The sequence below is a fragment of the Malus domestica genome, chromosome 15 (assembly GCF_042453785.1).
Source record: "Malus domestica chromosome 15, GDT2T_hap1".
Taxonomy (NCBI): domain Eukaryota; kingdom Viridiplantae; phylum Streptophyta; class Magnoliopsida; order Rosales; family Rosaceae; genus Malus; species Malus domestica.
The window spans coordinates 21,193,486-21,213,430 of NC_091675.1; the positions used below are offsets into that span (position 1 = coordinate 21,193,486).

Sequence of the window (19,945 nt, forward strand, 5' to 3'; positions counted from 1 at the left end):
TTTTATATATTGTTGTATTAGTTGCAAAGAAATAAAATATTTATGTATATTCATATAATTTTCAATCCCGCAGCAACGTCCGGTACGAATTCGCCACCACCGTGAGTGCAAAGGACACCCAAATACAATGCTTGAGAAATTTGTCCATTAACATTGACCATTGACCAATAAGGGCGACGAAATTGGACAAAGTAACACAATAAAATGTATCGAATTCCGCACATATATATTATACGTCTTAGTCCATTCATGTTAGCCCCTATTAGCCAATTAAACATTCTCCAACATCCGCCTTAGAGAAAAGATTGCTATTCCACCTATCATATAGGGTCAAGACGGTACACCATTAGTTTTGAAATTTAACTTGACCTTTTTATTTTTTAAATTTATGATTAAGGTCTGTTTGACTCTAAACTATGAAAAAGAGAATTCAAACTTGAGTGCAGAGTATAAAGCACACTGCAGGCCTAATTTAGATTTAGAATGAATTACAATATCGCTGTGTCAAAGAAAAAAAAGTAGAGTAAACTCTGTTTCTGCAATTCCATCTAATTTCTTGTGTTTACATTCACGAATTCATAAAACCAAGTTCAGCAAGTCATTACATCACATAAGATATCACAAAAGAGAGCTTGAAACTAGCCAGAGATTTCCGAAAGGGTTTAAGGGTTAATTACCCGAGATTGAAACATTAAACTAGGACATGCGAGGTGCCAGGCAACAAGCATGAGGATTTCGACCATGGAAGACGGATGTGCAGCAACTTTTTGATCCCCTTTTTGTGCCGCTGTTGCTTCTTAACCGACGGCAGCGATGTTTCCTTCTTCTTGCTCTCAGCCTTCTTACTTTTGAGCAGGTTGACAAGTCCTTGAAGAGCCACATCCGCATCATCACTCTTCATCAGCTCCTCAGCAACCTCTGCAGGGGTGACCTCTGTGCTCTCAATCAGCCCTTCAATTTCTCCGCAGAGGCGATGGCGGTTGTTTTCTTGAATGCCAAGGTAGTTAGAGGCCAAGATCCTGTACCCAGCTGTGGTGCAATAGGACATGTGAATGTGCAGGTCCATTCGACCCGGACGCAGCAATGCCGGGTCCAGTCGGTCTTTGTGGTTGGTGGTAAACACAATGATCCTCTCATCTCCACAGCTTGACCACAATCCATCAATAAAGTTCAATAGACCCGAAAGTGTCACCTGCAAATTAAACATTAACTCCATGTAAAGTTGCAACGCAATGCCAATGCCCATTTGAAAATAACATGATAAACAGGAAGATGCAAAGTACTAATTTGGGTAGTCACGTGATGAGAGAAATCCTAATGACAGTACATATAGGATCTCTCAATAAATATGCCCTAATTACATCAAACGAACTTCCGAAAATTCTGATTAGGCCTTAATAACAATTGTAGCAATTGGCTACTACAATAAAAATTTGAAATTTCGAGCTTCATATAGCAAAACATTGAACCTTGATTCATTAAACAAAGGGCATCGAAAAAAAAGAGTACTAACCCGGCTCCTGTCCGAATCCGAATCCGAATCCAAGTCCGAATCCGAATCCGAATCCCGGTTGCCAACATCCACTCTGCAGCAATCAATGTCCTCAATTACCAAAATAGAACGATTGGTAGTGGACAGCAAAACCTTCTTCAACTGAGAGTCACTGTAAATGCTAGTGAGCTCCAAATCGTACACATCAAACTTGAGGTAGTTAGCCATGGCGGCGATCAAGCTCGATTTTCCGGTCCCTGGCGGCCCGTACAGCAAGTAGCCCCTTTTCCAAGCTTTCCCCACCTTCTTATAAAACTCCTTCCTCCTCACAAACCTCTCCAAATCCTCCACGATCATTTTCTTCATCTCCGGGTCCATCGCCATGGTGTCGAAAGTCGACGGGTGCTCCAGGTTCACCGACCCCCATTCGGAATTCGCCACGTCATCGTCGTTGTATCTCGACCAGAGGTGGCGGGTGTAGAGCTTCACCGCCTTCTCCTCTGCTTTAATGGCGTCTGCCTGAGCAAGAACATAAGGCAGGTACGAGGAAATCACCTTGTCCATGTATTTCCTACGAAATGTCAGCTCAAAATACCGCCTTTCGGATGTGCTGTCGTTCTTCCCCTTCTCGGTCTCCGAGATAAACCGCCACTTGAGCTCGACGGCACCGTCGAAGGTGTCGGAAACTTCCTCGTCCTTGTCGATGGCGACGCCGATGTTCTTCTTCCGGGGAGCTTTGCTGACGCGGAGGCGCTCGGTGTGGGGCCCGATCTTTGTCCGCAGGTAAACCTCGGCAGCGTCGTAGACTTGGTTGCGGGTCATGCCGGAGAGCTCATCGACTACGAGAGTGAGGTCACGGGAGAAGAGAGGGGCAAAAAGGTAATTCAGGGCTTTGTAGATGTAGGAGCGGAAGGGGGCGGGGATGAGCTCGCTGGCGACGGAGCGGAACAGCATCATGAATGTGGTGACGGAAGCGTAGACGGAGAACATCGACGACACCGTCGTCGGCATCTGGTCTTTCAGTTTGTCCAGAGAAAACATTTTTGAGGTTTAATGAAAATGGCGGCTCTGTTTTCAGAATTTGAGAAAAGTGATTTTGCTGCAGAGTTTTTATAGATGTAATGATCTTTTGGCTAACAGAAGAAATGGTATGGACTGTTTAGTAATTTTATCATAAGTTGATGTGCAGAGAGAGGAAAGATTCGGGCGATGCCGCAGCTGCGATTTCTTGGGGCTAAAGAAAGGAAAAGGTGTGTTCCAAAAAAAAAACAAAAAAAAAAAAAGGAAAAGGTGGAATAAATGTAAAACCGTCAATGTCATGGACGTGGGAGCTTGACTTTGGCGTCGGCAATTCAGCAAATATTATTAGTAGTGTAACACTAGACAGATTAAATTTGTAATCTAAATGATGTATCAATAACAAAAAATAAGCACATTAATCAACGTTTAAGTAATAATTTAATCATCAACTTCCATGTCATTTAATTTACAAAATTTAACCAAAGGGGGGCACCCTTCTCCCAAAGTTACGGTGCTATTTTGCTGAGTTCCTTAGAGAGAGTTGTCTCACGCCTCTAGGTATTCTCTACCTACCCACCTATGTCGATTTTGGGTACAGGTACCCTTTTGTTGAAGGTCGTTCAAGCTTTTTCTGCGAGCATGACATGGACTTTTAGTCGGAATCTTATTAAAAATGGGTGCGGATCAATATGAAATTATTACCCCATGCCCAATCTATATTCTCTTATATAAATTTAGTCTTGCTAGCATTACCCTTGTTATTAAGTCTCATTAGTCGTTCATGCTTTTTGTTTGATATGGGACTCTTTAAATTTTAAGTATTGACTACATGTCAAGTATGGTTTTGATACTTGGACCTATCAGCTTGCACCTTCACCTCATGCTAGTTGTGAACACTGCAAAAATATTAGGGAAATACCCCAAAATGGGACAATTTCTTAATCTTGAGAAAGAAATAGGACAAACTGGCCTGCACACCACGCACAAAATCGAAATTACTACAATACCCACATATAAATGGGTTATTCCTCCCATTTCTAACTTCTCTTTCACTACTCTCTCTCCCTTCCTCTCTCTCTCTCTTCTTTCACTTTCTCTCTCTCTACTCTCTCCCTTCCTCAGATCTTTGAGCTTCGATTTCGAAGAGATGGAAGTCCAAAGAGAAGTGAGATGAGTGAGCTGGGCTTTGGGTTCACCTCATACCCCTGATTTCGAACAAAGTGATGTGTGAGAGAGAGAGAGGTGAGAAGAGTGAGTTGCCATATTTTTTGTTTTGGCCGGAAAGTTCCATTTTTTCCGGCGACTGAAGCTTCGGCAGGCATATTAAGGTAAGGTGTTTAGTTCCAAATTCCTTCATCAATGATTTATGGAATAAATGGGTTGTTTGTAAGATGAATTAATACTTAGAAGTTAATTAGGGTTTGTGTTTCATGTTGGGGCGTATGGGTTGTGGAATAAATTTCAAATTTTGACGTGCTACAAGACGGGGATGGAACAATTTCTAGTTCAAGTGTTCACTTGTAGAAATTTGTGTGAAATTTTTTCCGTAATGTGCATGTGGTGTGCATGGCTACACCTTAATATGAGAAGCGGGCAGACCTGTTGACACGCCCGACCCTGATATTCTCCAACATACCAGTGTAGGCATGTGCTGGCCGACACCTGAAGGTGACGAATCCATATTAGGATGCATGACAACTAAAAACAAATAACCGACATAAATAAAACTTGTAAATTTAATTATAATAAGTATGCAATTGTGGAACGTGTTCAGAGCATACAACTAATCTGAGACACTAAAAAGGAATAATATAAAATTGAATGAACAAAGGAATGGGTTCTACACTGAGAGGACTCGAAGACGTCGACGCTGGAGTGTCTTAATGTCAGGCTTGTACGCCTCGATTCTAAGTCCTGAGGGGGCACAAAACAAAACATGAGTGGACCAAGTTGATATATAAGTAATACTAAAACAGTTATTCTTCAACGTAATAACCCCCAGAGTTTAAGAAAATTCAATAGTATAATAGGTTTTCCGAAAACCCTAGCATGCCATAAAACTTAATAAAACATATATCATATATAGTGTGCTTAGTAGTGGTATCAATATCACCTGAAGGCATATAGAACACTTCATTCGCCCGAAGGCATATAGAATTCTTCAGTCACTCGAAGGACTTCATTAGCCCATAGGCCCCTACAGCACCTGACCAAAGCCATATATAGATATCATTTGCCCATAGGCATATAGTGACCACTAGATAAGCACAAAAATTATTGAACATAATCTTTCCAAAATATATCTCATCAGAGCTCAATAGCTCAAACATCATATCATAAATCATGTTCATAAATATCTCAGTAAAAGTAAATCCAGTAAAGCATGAAATATCAATAAGCGTAAATCTAATTTACTCATAAACGTTTCATAAAACGTAACCATTAAATCATGATTTTCATGTATACATTTTTAATAGTAAAATCATGCATTTTGGAAGGGGTCCACTCACAGATACTTCTCCGTCGAAGAGCCATGCAAACTAGGGAAGACGGAAACACCACAAACAATTACACCTAAGCACATAAATGGACCAATTAATAAAACTATACTAAAACGATTGAATTTGGGAAAACAGACATCCGATTTGGAATCAGGGCATCAAATTACCCTAAGAAGAGTCCCAGGTAAATTTCGTAAACGTAAAAAAAAAGTCAACACAGAATATTCCCTGATAGAATTTATTCCCTAACAGAATATTCCATCCGGGTCGGGGCGAAACTAGGTTTGGGCTTGGCTAAAAAGTTAGGCCCGGTTTCTGGATTTGGGTCAGAGTTTTGGGTTGGGCCAGGTTACTAGGATTGGGCTGGGTTAGTTGGGCCTGGGTTAAGTAGTAGGGTTTTGGGCTAGGGTTCATAATGAGTTTGGATTTACGAGTTGGGTCGACCCATTTCAGGCCGGGTTGGCCTGTTTTGATGAAGAAGAAAGCTGGAGCTTTCCCAGTTTCGTTCAACCCTAAAACTGAACCAAAACAAGTCATACAATATACCAAATTGAAGCCCAAAGAATAAGCATTCGAATCATACCATTAGTTTCCTTAGTTGTGGCCGGAGTTAGCCGGAAAACGGCTTGGAAGCCACGGCATTCTTGCCGGAATCTGGGGAAGTCTCCCTGAGGTGCTTCTTCGTAGTTTCGACGACCAAAACATGTGCAAAAGAGTTAGTCTTCAACCGGAGACGAGGGAAGGACAACCAAAAAGGTTAAAACTTTACCATCGTGTCGGAAAGTCGAGGAACTCGTTAGAAATGGCGACTCTACAACCGTGGTGATGTTGCAGGGTTGAGAGGGGAGTTTAAGGGGAGTAAGGATATGGCGGTTAATGGTTGAAACTCGTTGAAACACGATGGTGAGTACGGTGTTATCCTCTGCATTTGTAAAGAGAGTTGAGGGAGAGAAGTGAGAGAGAGAACCTTACAGGGATAGAAGAGATAAGAGATGGAAAAATAGGTCGGGGGACAAACTAAAAAGAGTGGGCCCCATAAGGTACACAATTTAAGACCCAAAAAACAACATTTCAAAATATCTAACCCAACCATAGTGAAAATTCAAAATTGCCCTTCCATTCCATAAGAATTCAAGACAAGTGACACGCCCCGATCCTGATGTCCAGAGGACAGCAGGATGACCACATGTTGGCTGACACCTGAAGGTGACACAAGCCATTTAATGAATGCATATGCTGAGAACATATGAAACATGCATATAAAATTTGCTCGAACTACATAATAATAATATTCAACCGTCAATAAAATGATAGTGATAATGCATGACATGTTCAAAGCATACATTTAATTCAGAATACAAGTGGAAAGTGTAACAGAAATTGCTATTACAAGTGATGTCAAAAGCAAAGAGGATGACGCGATATCACTGGTAAGGGAATGCCTCGTAGCTCGGATCGTATGCCTCGTGCATATGTCCTGAGGGGGAGCAAAACAAATATAAGTGGACCAAGTTGATATATATATATATATATATATATATATATATAATATCGAAACAGTTATTCAACAACGTACTAATCCCCAAAGTTTTATGAAAACTCAATAGTATAATATGTAATAAGTTTTTCCGAAAACCCTAGCATGCCATAAAACCTTCGTAAAACATATATCATATATAATGTGCTAAATAGTGGTATTATTATCGCCCGAAGGCATAGAGAACTCTTCATTCGCCCATAGGCTCTTACAACACCCACCAGAAGGCATATAGTATCAATCGCCCGTAAGCTCCTGCAGCACCCACCCCAAGGCATATATGTAGTGACCACTAGATAAGCACAAAAATCATTGAATATAATCTTTCTACCATAAGTACATATATCTCAACAGAGCTCAGTAGCTCAAACATTATATCTCAAAACATCTTCATAGTATATAGTCATCCATCATATATACAAGAAAGAACGTAAAAATCGATAAAGTATGGTATTCCAAAGTATTCTTAGTAAAGCATGATATTTCATAAAATGTAAATCTAATTTACTCATAAACGTTTCATAAAACGTAACCATTAAATCATGCTTTTCATGTATGCATTTCTAATAGTAAAATATGCATTTTAGAAAGGGTCCACTCATAGATACCACGTCGTCGAAGTGTCGTGTGAAATAGAAAGGACAAAATCGCCAATGCACCTAAGCACATAAAGGGTACAATTAATAAAACTCTACCATAACGATTGAATTTCAGAAAACGGACGTCATAAACAGATTCAGTATGTTGAAAAACATAATGTGGACCTCGGGTACCCCCACGCGCCGCCATGAGCCAAGATGGATCATCGAAAAGTTGGCCAGAAAAGTTGCCAGCGCCACCACGATGGAGTGTGTGCTCCACTTACCGGCACTGGCAACCTTTCACGTGTACCCATGTGTAGGCGGCGGCTCGTGTGCCCCACTTGCTGGCACTGGCAACTTTTCACGCCCACCCACGTGCAAGCCCACGCACCACTCACGTGCAAGCCCACGCGCCACTCACTTGCGACTTGGGTTTTGGGGTTCGATTGGGCCTGGGCCGAATCCTGGGCTTGGGTTCTAACGGGCTTTGGGCTTAAAAGCCCAGCCCAAAGCTTTGGGCTAGAGGACCCTCCAATTTTGCTAGGGAGAATACCTAAGCTTCCCAAGCTCTGATCGACTCCATTACTCAACCCTATGGTGTGATCTAGTTATCAAATTGAAACTTAGGAGGAGAGGAAGAGATTCGCACCTACAACACACCGTGAGGTGGCCGGAGTTTGGTTCGAAAGTCCCGGGGCTCGCCAGAGTCTCTAACCTCTTGCACCAATTTCCATGGTGCTACTTTCTTGGTCCTGGGTTCGAAGGTTGGTGTATGTGGGTCATGGGTTCGAAGGTTGGTGTGTGTGTGTGTTTGTCGTCGAATAGGGGAGAGCACCGAGAGAGAGAGATCTGCGAGAGGGATAGAAAGTGTGAGCTGAGAGAGAGAGTGACTCAGGGGAGAAGAGAGAAGAGGGAGCTGCCACGTGGCAGGCAGAGAGGAGAGGAGAGTGTTAAAATAATAGGAAGAAATCCAAAAAGGAAGGGGGAAAATCCGGATTGGGTAATGGATAAGGGCAAAATAGTAATTTCATAATTTTGTTAAAATGAAAATATACATAATTTGGGATGGGGTTTCACAACGGGTCGTTACACCTGTAAACGGGTCGGGTTTACTGGGTTTAGATCGGGTTCAACCCAACCTGTTAATTTAATGAGTCACATGAACTCAACCTGTTAAGCTAACAAGTCACCCAAATCCAACCTGTTAATCTAATAAGTCACATGTTTCACTCATTAACACCCGTTCACAATTTTTGTTTTTTGTTTTTTTTTGTTTTTACATTTTGCATTCCAATACTAATTACAGATCTTTTAACCAAAATTACAAACATTAACTAACAGTCTAACATCAAATATATATAACTCATTAGGGTTTTACAAAATGTGAAGCATAGCTATACGTCATGGGGCAATGCCGTATTCAACATCATCAAGATATACTGCCAAATTACATAGCTACTTCAAGGAAGAATTTGCATATCGAACACCCAAAAATCTGCAACACACCCAGAGAACACAATTAATTTAGAATCACAGAACAAGATTTGGCTTACCAGACTAAATTTGAAACAAAAAACGCAATTATGTCATTCTGCTTTAGTGCCACGCAATGTCCCAATACTTATAAGGCCAAGCCTGATAAAAGTTGGCTTCCTGGACTAAATTGGAATTATATTTCATGACAAGTCAAGGCCAAGGTGGTACTTAACAAGGTGCAAACACAATTATATCACAAAACACAAAGGATGCATGCAGTGTTAATTGTTTCTATTCATTTGCCCCAATAGAAAGAAAAAACGGGATAAAGAAGTGAAATTTCCATTAGTTTTGATACCAAATGAACAATAAAAGTAAGCATTAATCTTGCGCAATCCTTCCTAATTATTAAACATCACAGAAAATATCTTTAAAAGAACAAGGGAATTCTAATTCGGGTGCAAAGGGTGGGCGCCAAATGGCCTAACTCACATCTACCAATAGTTTTGACCTTCTACTTCCTGGAACATATATATTGTAGCCCAAAAAGCACCCAACTGCTGAAGTTTAGCTCAAAAATTGACATATTAGGTTCCAAGAATGCAACTTTAAGCTGTGAAAATTCAAATGGGATCAATACAATCGTGCTTAATAGCAGGAAATGGGTGGCTTAAAAATTCAATCTTTTTGGACTTTCCAAAGATTATAATTGCTAGACAAACGAATACCCAATTGGTTTTGAGCAAATTAAGCACTTCAATGTTCAACTAACTACTTATAAGGTTGAATAAATCCAAGCTCAATTTAGTTTTATCGATGACAACTAATCCTCAATGCATAACAAAAGTAATGCTTACAATCAGTAAACTAGATTCTGGTATCGAGGAGATTGGGAATATCAAGCATGCCAGCAAGAATTGAGAATATGAAATAGCATCGAATCTAATTCCAATATGCATTCCCTCTAAAAGGATTAAAGGGCATCAATACCATGAAGGTTTGAGTTGGCATAAACAATCCAATTAACGAGATTGCAGATGACAACAAATGCATTTTCAGAGAATGCAGAAGAAAAGCCTCCATAGCTGTAAAAATTGATTTCCCTTAATTGATTTGAGTGTAAAGAATACTTATCACATTTTTTATATTATATTTGTACTACATTTTAAATAAAAGTAAAACCCGACAACACATGCGAATTCTATTTTTATTTAGTAAAAATGTGATATAAAAATGTGACAAGGGTAACACATGAAGGGAGACCAACTGTTCATGCCAAATGATGTGTCACTAATAAGAAGTAAACATGTTAATTGACAGTTAATTAATAATCCAATCATTAACAACCACATAATTTGGTTTACACAATTTGGCCTCCCTAGTATTACGGTTTTGTAAGTATTAACTATTTAGTAAAGGCTTATTTTCTTACTATGTTCTTGAGACTTGATTTTTAGTCTCATAACTAAATTTGTTTTCGCTTAATCATATAAAACTCAATTTTTATCTCACTTTATCATAGTTGTGTCAACTTTGTCGAAGAAGCGTTAAGCTTGGTTATAAAATATGATCACATGGTACAACTAGTCTGGACGTTTAGAGTTTTGGGCAGACGACATGGATATTAAACCATTAATATCACATTTTTAATCATCGTGTTAAGCTCGGGGTCCATTGCCATTGTCTCAAACGTAGCCGGGGGCACCTGTCTTATCGACCCATTCACAATTGTCGTCATCGTCGTAGTGCGAATATGAATTTTGTGTATAAATTTTCGCGACTCTGTCTTGTTTTTTAATTGCATTGTGTTTGGACTGAAAATAAACAATTATTTTCACTTTAAGCACTGATGGGTATTTATTTTAAACAAAAATTAACAATGCGTCGGCTTAAAGATTTCAAAAGTATTTTACACGTGGTGTTGTAGAGCTTCAGTTGATGTGCAATTCTACACTAAAGCCTAATGCTTTGTTTCTTTCTTTTTTTTGGGTAAATAACCCTAATGCTACTTTCCCCGTTTTTCTGGTATTTATTTTTTGAACATATTATTTACACTAAGGAGAATGGGTGAGTTTAACCTCACAATATGTTAGTAATAATGTGGTTTAAACTTATCTTTAGAGAGAATCAAATCTAAGATCTCTCATTTATAAATAAAAATGAATACCACTAAACTGTAATATTTATTAAACAAATGATTTTGATAACCTTTTTTCCTAGTCAAACGAAGATATTGTGAGCTTTTTCGGTGAAAAAGTTATTGTGTAGTACTAGAATATTGTCACTTAAATAAAGAGTAAAATGAAACTGATTTCCTAAATTAAGTTTACAAAATAACATATTATCCCATATCGTGGACATAATGCAAATTTATATTAAATATATGTATCAATTTTAAGGTAAACTACCAAGTTCAACATTCCATTTGGATTAAGCTATAATTTGAAGGAAGACATTTATAAGCATAGGAAAATTTGAAGGAATACATTAATAAATATTTTTAATTCCTGTAATACTCTTATTAAACAATAAAAAATGACATTATTTATCTTTCAAAACACATTTTATACTTAAAGAACAATGTGACTGCCATCACCTACCCCCACCCAACCTAACCTCTTACACCACCATTGCCATGACTGTTGAATATATCATTCTAGCTCAACTATAGTTAGTTAGACGGTTGAGAATGTGGCTGCGTTGTTATAGCTGTTATTGAATTAGTTAGTCATGATGGCTATATAAAATGTATTCTCATAGTTGTAAATATTAATTCAGTATCAATACCATCAATTGTTTCTCTCTCTAAACTCTCTCTCTCTCAAACTCTCTGTGTTCATCTATTTCTCTTCATCTTTCTTCTTGATTTTCTCTTCAATTCCCAAACACTACAATGTAGTTAACATGGTATTAGAGCCACCAGGCTCACGCCATGATTCTGGTGGTTCCGTTTTTCATTAGATTTTGTCATTTTCATCGTTTTCATTTCATTAGATTTTCTCTTCAAATTTTCTTGAATTTTCCGTCAAGTTCTTCAGTGGGGTTCCAGAGAGATGAAGTTTTGATCATTCCCAACTGGGTTTTGGAAATTCGATCAGAATCCATCACGTGGGCTCTCAACAGAACAACAAATGCTCAGGTGCAAGTGTTATTTCATACAAAATTTCGTTCTTGCCGGGTTCCAAGAGCAAGATGGGTCTCGGTCCTAGGTGGTACTACATCCGCCGTGTTAGATTGAATGGTCGATGATTTTTGGTGTTTCTCTGGATGTAATGGTCGATGATTTCTGGTGTTTCTCTGTGCGTTTTGCAATCAAGAACTGAAGATTCATGTTTCATCTTTCTTTATGCACTCCAAATGTTTGTTTGATTGTCTCAGTGAGGAATTCTGTGTTAATTCTTGTATCAAGGTCGATAGCCATTTACTGATTTAGAAGAATATGAAGGCCGATTGCCATTTCTTCTAAGTGACAAATAGATTCTTTGATTAAATATTGTTTGCGATTTTGTGCACTCGATATTGTGTTGAATGCAATTTGTTTCCTCCATAAGGCCGATAGCCGGAGTGAAAAGTTCTGTCTCAGATATTGTGTGTTACTCCTTAAAGGCCGATAGCCGAAGTAAAGTTCTTGAAAAGTTTTGTTTGTTGTTATTGTGTGCAGCTCCATTAAGGCTGATTGCCGGAGTGCAGTTCTTGTTCCCTTTCTTCATTGAAGGCCGATTGCCGAAGAGGGTGTGTTTCTTGATTTCTGTGATTGTAAAGCAAATTTGAAAATGAGTAGTGATTTGACGAACCCACCTGGACTGGTCGTATTAACCGCTGTGATTGTTCTGCATTTCTCAAGTCAATAATTTTCTCCCCCGTTGAAAATAAGTTCCAGATTAATGTGCCCATGATGTATAATACAACTGAGACCTTAAATACATCATCCCAAAAACCTCGTTGGAGTATGTAGCCGGTTGCATCTGTACCGAAGACACCAGCAAGAACTCCTGCTGTGTTTGAGAGTCCCAGCAATACTCCAGCATAGCGAGGTCCAATGTCTTGGTGGTTGGAGTAGAGACCCGATTGTGAAAATGCATCAGATCCCTGACTGCATGCTATGCATAGTACTCCCATTACGGGTGTCTTGACACGGCTCATCAGTGTGAGGAAAAAGGCTGGTCTCAAAAACCCAATTGATTGCATGATCTTGCGAACTGTTGTTACAGAGAAACCTTTGCTGACAAGTGCATTTGCAATCCAGCCTCCTATATTTGCAAAAATAGCCATTGTCAACCATGGCAAGACGCAAAGGAGCCCGGATTCAGTGAGGTTGGATTTCAAAACCTGATTGTAGTATGTTGGCATCCATGTCAATAGAATAAATGTTCCCCAATTGTGGCAAAAGTGGCAGACTATAAGAGTCCAAACAGGTGGTTTTGATAATATTAGCTTCCAAGGAATGACCTTATATGTTTCCACCCATGATAAGCTCTTTTTCCTCTGCGCTAAGCTCCGAATCTTCTTTTGGTGTCGCTATGCCTGCTATGAATAACATACTCTCTAAATGGATTCTAGTGTCTGAGAGAAGCAGAGTACTTTAACTGGTATATACTGGCATGTACCTTGGTTCTGCTGTCTCTCCGATTCTAATCCAGAAGTTTAAATGGCCATGTGTGTTTTACTCATTTGGCTTCAATCTCAAACTGGGAAACCCAATTGAGATTGAGGGGGGATGTTGAATATATCATTCTAGCTCAACAATAGTTAGTTAGACGGTTGAGAATGTGGCTGCGTTGTTATAGTTGTTATTGAATTAGTTAGTCATGATGGCTATATAAAATGTATTCTCATAGTTGTAAATATTCATTGAGTATCAATACCATCAATTGTTTCTCTCTCAAACTCTCTGTGCTCATCTATTTCTCTTCATCTTTCTTCTTAATTTTCTCTTCAATTCCCAAACACTACAATGTAGTTAACAATGACCACCACCACAACCATAACCGTCACCACTACCACCACAACCACAACTTCCACTACCATTGTTGCTACCATCACCACCACCGTCACCACTATCATATACAAAACTGGCATCATCGCCGTTGTTGTTGCCCTTGCCATTATTGTTAACTTTGCAACCCATCCACTGCACCCCTTTATTGCAGCCCAAGCGCCAAACCCCTTTATTGGCACCACCACCACCACCATCACAATCATTGCCCTCGCCGTTATTGTCATTGGCATCACCCCCACTATCATGTTTATTTTTGTCATTATATACAATTATATCCCTTTTACATTAAATATTACCAAACACTTACACTATTTTTCATACTCACAACACTTCTAAAATACAGTTTACTAAACGCTTAATTTCTTTAATTTGCAGCTGATCACTCTTAAAACACAACAGAAGCAGTTAAAAAAACATATATTCTGACTAAAAGTTTAAACTTGTTATTTAAACTTTAAACTATGTTGATGCACAAAATCAGCGAGACTTTGGAACAATGTGAAGTGTCGAGTTTATGACCTTCGCACGGTTACTCCGGTCACTTAGTGAGGATAATATATAAAGATATAGAGATAGGGAAGCAAACACAAGATTAGGGATGGCAACAGGGCGGATTGGGTTCGTATGTGCCATCCCCATAATCGAACCCGTTTGTTTTCCCCATACCTGAAATCGTAAAAAACCTGAACGGGTATTCTCCGTAACCGAATCAGTCCGGTAACAGATTCTCTATTGGGTAACGGTTTTCCAATAATCATAAAATTTGACTGATTAAATAGTGAGACGGACGAGGAGGCTGATGGTGTTTCGGTGGTTGGTTCTCGGGGTAGAGGAGTTCTCATTAATAGTAAAAGGTTTACACAAATACATAGGTTCAAGCATAATCATCATTAGTGGGTTCTAATGACTAGTTTAAGTACAATAATGACATTAGGGATTCATTGTAGGAGAATGGTCTTCTTTGATTGGCCTCCTGGTTGGAGGGAACCCCTTGTGCTTCGGCAAGGGTGCCTTAGCATGAATCCTTCAGTAAGTCCTTGAAGGTATGAAGTTGATTAGTGCTTGGTAGTTTCGGGATTGGTCAAGTATGATACAAACAATGTTCCCCTAGGTTCTTGAGTGAGGAAAGCTTCTTGATTGGGAACTTGAAAAATCCAAAGTCATTGAGTAATCACAAAACTTCTGAGTATCGAAGTGTAGTAACATATTGTCACGCCCCGATCCCGACATATGTCTAGGATCGACACGTGACGTCACCAAATACTCGTATATCTCACATATCCCATCTTTGGGATATGGCAAATCACAACTCGAAAATCAAATTGCAAAGTAATTTTTCGTTTACTTTATGGCTGCATCCAATCTCTTCGTTAGACTGCCTACGTACCTTCAATAGGGATCAAGCCATTCGTAGTTCACTTATCACAAAATTAGACGTTTATTCCACTAAGTTCAAGCAGAAAGCATAGCATTCCTCAATTATTTATTATAAACTGACAACATGTAATTCCTAGATGTAGGCTACATAACCAACTCCAATGAAAACAAGATTTCTCTCCTATCCAACATATAAATCATTATGTCTCATCATGATATCGCAATTCACAACATACATCATATTTAAGAACCGACGAAACACAAAATCATTCTCTAGCTGCATTAATTAATTAATTTGATCAAAGTAATAACAATTATTCCCATATCTTCTAAATTCATACCTTATGAAATCATAATCGATCGTAGAAAATCCCGAAAGAGTCACTTAGACGTCCAACATCTTTTCTAACTCAACTCACAAGATTCTCGAAACCATTGACACAAATATGTATAAAACTAAGGCTAGAGTGACACAGTTAGGCCAAGCATACTGTTGTAAACTGAAATAGAAAGGAACGAAGTTACCCGAAAAATGTAGAAGCCTTGAGTGGTGAATGATTCTTGGGATGAGTCACGGACTAAGTCGCTCTCTTTAAGACGTTTCGCGGCTCTGCCCAAAGTGTGCAAGCAGTTCACAAACAACACGTCGTCCCCAGGATAAAACAACCCAGAATCTTCTTCTTCTGATAAGATTCTTCCTTGCACACCGGAAGAACCTTTGAACTCACACCCTCTCAATATGTTGGTTTTTAAATCAATATTTGTAAAAACTTTTTTTTTCTCATCTGTATTTTTTATATATATACCATCTTCCTATATATATATATATATATATATATATAAGTAGACGTAAGAAATCAAGGGAGTTAAAGGGGATTTATGGGGTGCAAAATGTCTGCAATCAAATGCAAAACCGCAGGGAATCAAATGCAAAACTGTATGCAATCAAAGGTCGATAACAATTTAAGTTTTATATTTAATGTTTGTAATAAACCGAAATATAAATATATTTAAAATATTTAAATAAAAACATAACTGCTCTAACAATCCCCAACTTGTTTTTATTTAAAAAATATATATCAAGCAACATATCATAAAGCTATGCATAAGTAAAGGTGTTTCTCAACTTGAACCTGTACATAGTGTTAGTGATCCAGATTATACTACAGTAACTTATTGTCTTGAACTCTATCTCTGACAACACAACACATATAACTTTATTGAGATGAAGTTCAAAAAGCCAGCACATTACGACCATGTGCTTGTATCTCAGTATAGTGAACGTTCTAGAAACTTGCCCAAGATTTCATAGGAAGCGGCCTCACTTCCACATTCACATAGGTAAGACTATCAAGGATATTCCTGTAACTAGATATCACACTCAACATAGAGTATAGACCTTACTAAGAGAAAAAATCTCAACCTAAAAATGCTTCAGGATGTCATGCTTCGTAGGGATGGACATGGAATAATATTCCAAATTAAAATTAGCAAGGCTTCACTCATATCACTTGTGACTTGTTATTACCATTTGAACCTATTTCTTGGGATCTCCAGTCTATAGGTTGGGTTGCTATCATAAATGACTCAATTTTCTACAGGCTTTAGTCCCATCCCTTTCAAGGTTTTTCAAACCTTTTCTCGTGTTAGTCCTTTCGTCAAATGATCAATCAAAATTTCTTCAGACCGTATATGACTGGAATCGGTTTCTCCCATAAAGGGGTATCTGATAGTAGGTTCATAAATTTTAGAAGAATTAGAACCCCCACTATTTCAAAGATTAAAAGGAAATTTATTCTCATAAAAATCAGCATCAAATGACTCAATTATGACATTTTAATAGCATCAACATTCAATTTAAACTTTTCATCAGTAGCATATCCCTTTCCCACAAAAACCCCATTTTTAGTAAGAGTATACGGATATGCTCCAATGGTTTGAGTAAATCCAGTCTTATTGAGAAGAAAGCCCGAGACCAAATTCTTCTTTATTGCTGGAGCGTGCATGCATCACATCTTTCAGTATCATGGTTTTTTCAGAGGTGAACCTCAGCTCCATCTCTCAAGTACCAGCAACATCAGTTAAGTGCGAATCACCCAACAACACCTTCTTTCCCTCAACCACAGAATAAGTCTTGAAAAGAGAACGATCATAGCAAACATGGTGAGAAACGCCAGTGTCCACCCACCACCCATCAGATCCATCAACAAAGTTGATTTCTGATATCATTGCAATCAGTTGCTCTTCAACAAGATTTACCTGTGGAGCATGGCTTTTCTTATTTCTGCAATTCTGGGCAAAATGGCCCAGCTTGTGACAGTTATAGCATTCAAACCATCACGAATCAGAAGCAACACATGAGGGGGGTTGGTACCTATTCTAGAGATGAGAGGGTTTTTGATTCTGAACCTTGTTTGTGTTGTTGTTGAGGCGCTTGTTGTGATTCTTGTTCTGAATCTTCATGTTCTTCCCATTTGGCTTCAGCACAGCTAGAGTTTCCAATTGAAGTTGGTAGCCTTCTGGTTGCTTGACACGACCAAAATTTCCTCCTTCAATTCTTGTTTCCTGGCCTCTTCCTCAATGAGAAGTCAACTGATCAAGCTTTCCAGGGAGAACTCTTTTGTCTTGTGGCGGAGTGAGTTCTTGAAATTTTTCCAGGTTGGTGGCAATTTATCCATGATGACAGCAACTTGAAATTGATCATCTAAAACCATACCTTCAGAAATAATTTCATCAGTAATTTTCTGTAATTCATGAGATTGTGCTTCAACAGATTTAATAACCATATGATATTTCAAATAACGACCAACATCAAATTTCTTAGCTCCTGCTTCCTCAGTGTCATATTTTTCTGAAGTGCCTCCCATAAATCTTTAGCAATACCATAATCAGAGTAGTAGTCATAAAGGTCATCAGACAATCCATTAAGTATATAATTCTTAGCAAGAAAATCATTTTCAATCCAAGTTTGTAAAGCTTTGGTCTGTGCAATAGTGGGCTCTTCAGGGAGAGTTGGTTTGATAGTGGTGCAAAAAGAAGCCAATTTTTTTGTGGTGACAAAAAATAACATCTTCTGCCTCCAACGCTTAAAGTGGAGACCCTCAAACTTGGAAGGCTTGTTAAGGTCGAGTGTGGTGTTGTTTTCAGATTCCATGGCAGATTGATCTCGTCTTAAAATTGTTGTAAACTGAAATAGAAATGAACAAAGTTACCCAAAAAATGTAGAAGCCTTGAGTGGTGAATGATTTTTGGGATGAGTCGCGGACTAAGTCGCTCTCTTTAAGACGTTTCGCAGCTCTACCCAAAATGTGCAAGCAGTTCACAAATACTACGTCGTCCCCAGGATAAAACAACCCAGAATCTTATTCTTTTGATAAGATTCTTCCTTGCACACCGGAAGAACCTTCGAACTCACACTTTTTCAATATGTTGGTTTTTAAATCAATATTTGTAAAAACTTTTTTTTTCTCATCTGTATTTTTTTTATATATATACCATCTTCCTATATATATATAAGTAGACGTTAGAAATCAAGGGAGTTAAAAAGGATTTATGGGGTGTAAAACGGCTGCAATCAAATGCAAAACTGTTTTCAATCAAAGGTTGATAACAATTTATGTTTTTTATTTAATGTTTGTAATAAACCGAAATATAAATATATTTAAAATATTTAAATAAAAACATAATTGCTCCAACACCTACTTCTCCAAATAATGGGTTTTTAGACTATTCCACGAAATTCAACAACCTCGGGTTCCGAACCACTCAACGGAACCAAACTAAATATGATCGCCTATCAAATGTACCAAGTACAACTAATCATCATCATCTCTAGAATGCGTATGGTCCCCCATCGCGGATATACCAAGCAGAACCATAGACATAATCTCATCATGCAGTGATAGTCATATGGAGCACAACACAAGGAATTCCCTTAATTACTATTTCTACTAAAAATCTAATAAAGTACCTAACTCATCTCCTGACTTTCATCTTCATCTCATGCTAGGTAGTAATGCCAAGTTCAAATAGGTATTCAGTTGGCAATCATATCCAAATAATTATCAAACAATATTTAGATCCCATAATTGTCATAACATTCATCATAATTATCAATCACATTATTAAAGAGATAATTAAACACGTATATATCACAAACATCATCAGTACACAAGCCAAATCCTATTTAATAAGCATAGGTCTATGGTTAAATATATAAAAATCACATTTCAATAGAAATCATATTTATAAGACAAAATCATATTCACAAATCATACCAATACAAGAAATTAAGATAATAATCAAATCACTATCTAACCAATATAGGCCCACTAGATTTCAATTAGTACCGTAGTACTAATTTTATTATTTAGACCGTTTCGAGACATGTTGACCACAAGTCAACTCTCGGTCAAAGATAGGGTCCACAACTCTACGTAATTCGATCATGAAGATCCGCATATCGGATTTCTGATCCATAACTTCCCAAAGTCCACATTATGCTTCTAGAACAACATACTAAAATCCCATCGTGATCCGAAGGTCGGATCTCCACCAATTACTAGAATTAAGTGGCGATCAACAATTTATTTTACAAACTTAGAAATCCAATTAGGGAAGATCCGTACGTCAAATTCCTGATCTGTAAGTTTCTATGATCTAAAAATATTATGTTCTTATCACATATTAAGGTTTGATGACGATCCAACGGTCGGATCGTTAATTCATATTTTGACCAAGTAAGATATTGTAATGAAACTAAGTCCAAACAATCAAATTACGTCATACGGGTATCAATTATGAAATCAAGGCATCTATTTGAACTTCAAAGGACACGGTCGTCCCACTGGCCAGGCTGCCGCCGCACGCGCCACCACAGGCGGCGGTCGGCCACCCCGACTTACCGGAAAAATTCAACTATTTTTAAAAATTACCAAAATTTATAGAAATAAAGATCTCAAT

The 19,945-nt window shown here is 38.3% G+C and overlaps 2 protein-coding genes across 2 annotated transcripts; both read right to left on the minus strand.

Annotated features, from left to right (window-relative positions):
- Nucleotides 1–519: 519 nt before the first annotated feature.
- Nucleotides 520–2,639, minus strand: LOC103401116 (AAA-ATPase At2g18190-like). Its single transcript, XM_008339830.4, has 2 exons — nucleotides 1,514–2,639; nucleotides 520–1,192 (listed from the first exon to the last, which is right to left on the minus strand). Exons 1-2 carry the CDS (start codon nucleotides 2,531–2,533, stop codon nucleotides 692–694), a joined length of 1,521 nt encoding a protein of 506 aa, XP_008338052.3. The 5' UTR covers nucleotides 2,534–2,639; the 3' UTR covers nucleotides 520–691.
- Nucleotides 2,640–12,273: 9,634 nt separating this feature from the next.
- Nucleotides 12,274–14,448, minus strand: LOC103401119 (probable anion transporter 6, chloroplastic). The gene is made up of 3 exons (XM_070812776.1): nucleotides 14,273–14,448; nucleotides 13,633–13,883; nucleotides 12,274–13,097 (listed from the first exon to the last, which is right to left on the minus strand). Exons 1-3 carry the CDS (start codon nucleotides 14,446–14,448, stop codon nucleotides 12,274–12,276), a joined length of 1,251 nt encoding a protein of 416 aa, XP_070668877.1.
- Between the last annotated feature and the right edge of the window lie 5,497 nt (nucleotides 14,449–19,945).

What these genes read in the sequence shown, in the direction of transcription:
- LOC103401116 (XM_008339830.4), bottom strand. Translation starts at nt 2,533, where the DNA reads ATGTTTTCTCTGGACAAACTGAAAGACCAGATGCCGACGACGGTGTCG. An exon ending in CGGATTCGGACAGGAGCCGG is followed by an intron (nt 1,193 to 1,513) that starts GTTAGTACTCTT and finishes TTTAATTTGCAG; the next exon opens with GTGACACTTTCGGGTCTATT.
- LOC103401119 (XM_070812776.1), bottom strand. Translation starts at nt 14,448, where the DNA reads ATGAGAACTCCTCTACCCCGAGAACCAACCACCGAAACACCATCAGCC. An exon ending in CAGGTTTTTTACGATTTCAG is followed by an intron (nt 13,884 to 14,272) that starts GTATGGGGAAAA and finishes TTAATGTAAAAG; the next exon opens with GGATATAATTGTATATAATG. An exon ending in TGGTGATGGTAGCAACAATG is followed by an intron (nt 13,098 to 13,632) that starts GTAGTGGAAGTT and finishes TTCGGAGCTTAG; the next exon opens with CGCAGAGGAAAAAGAGCTTA.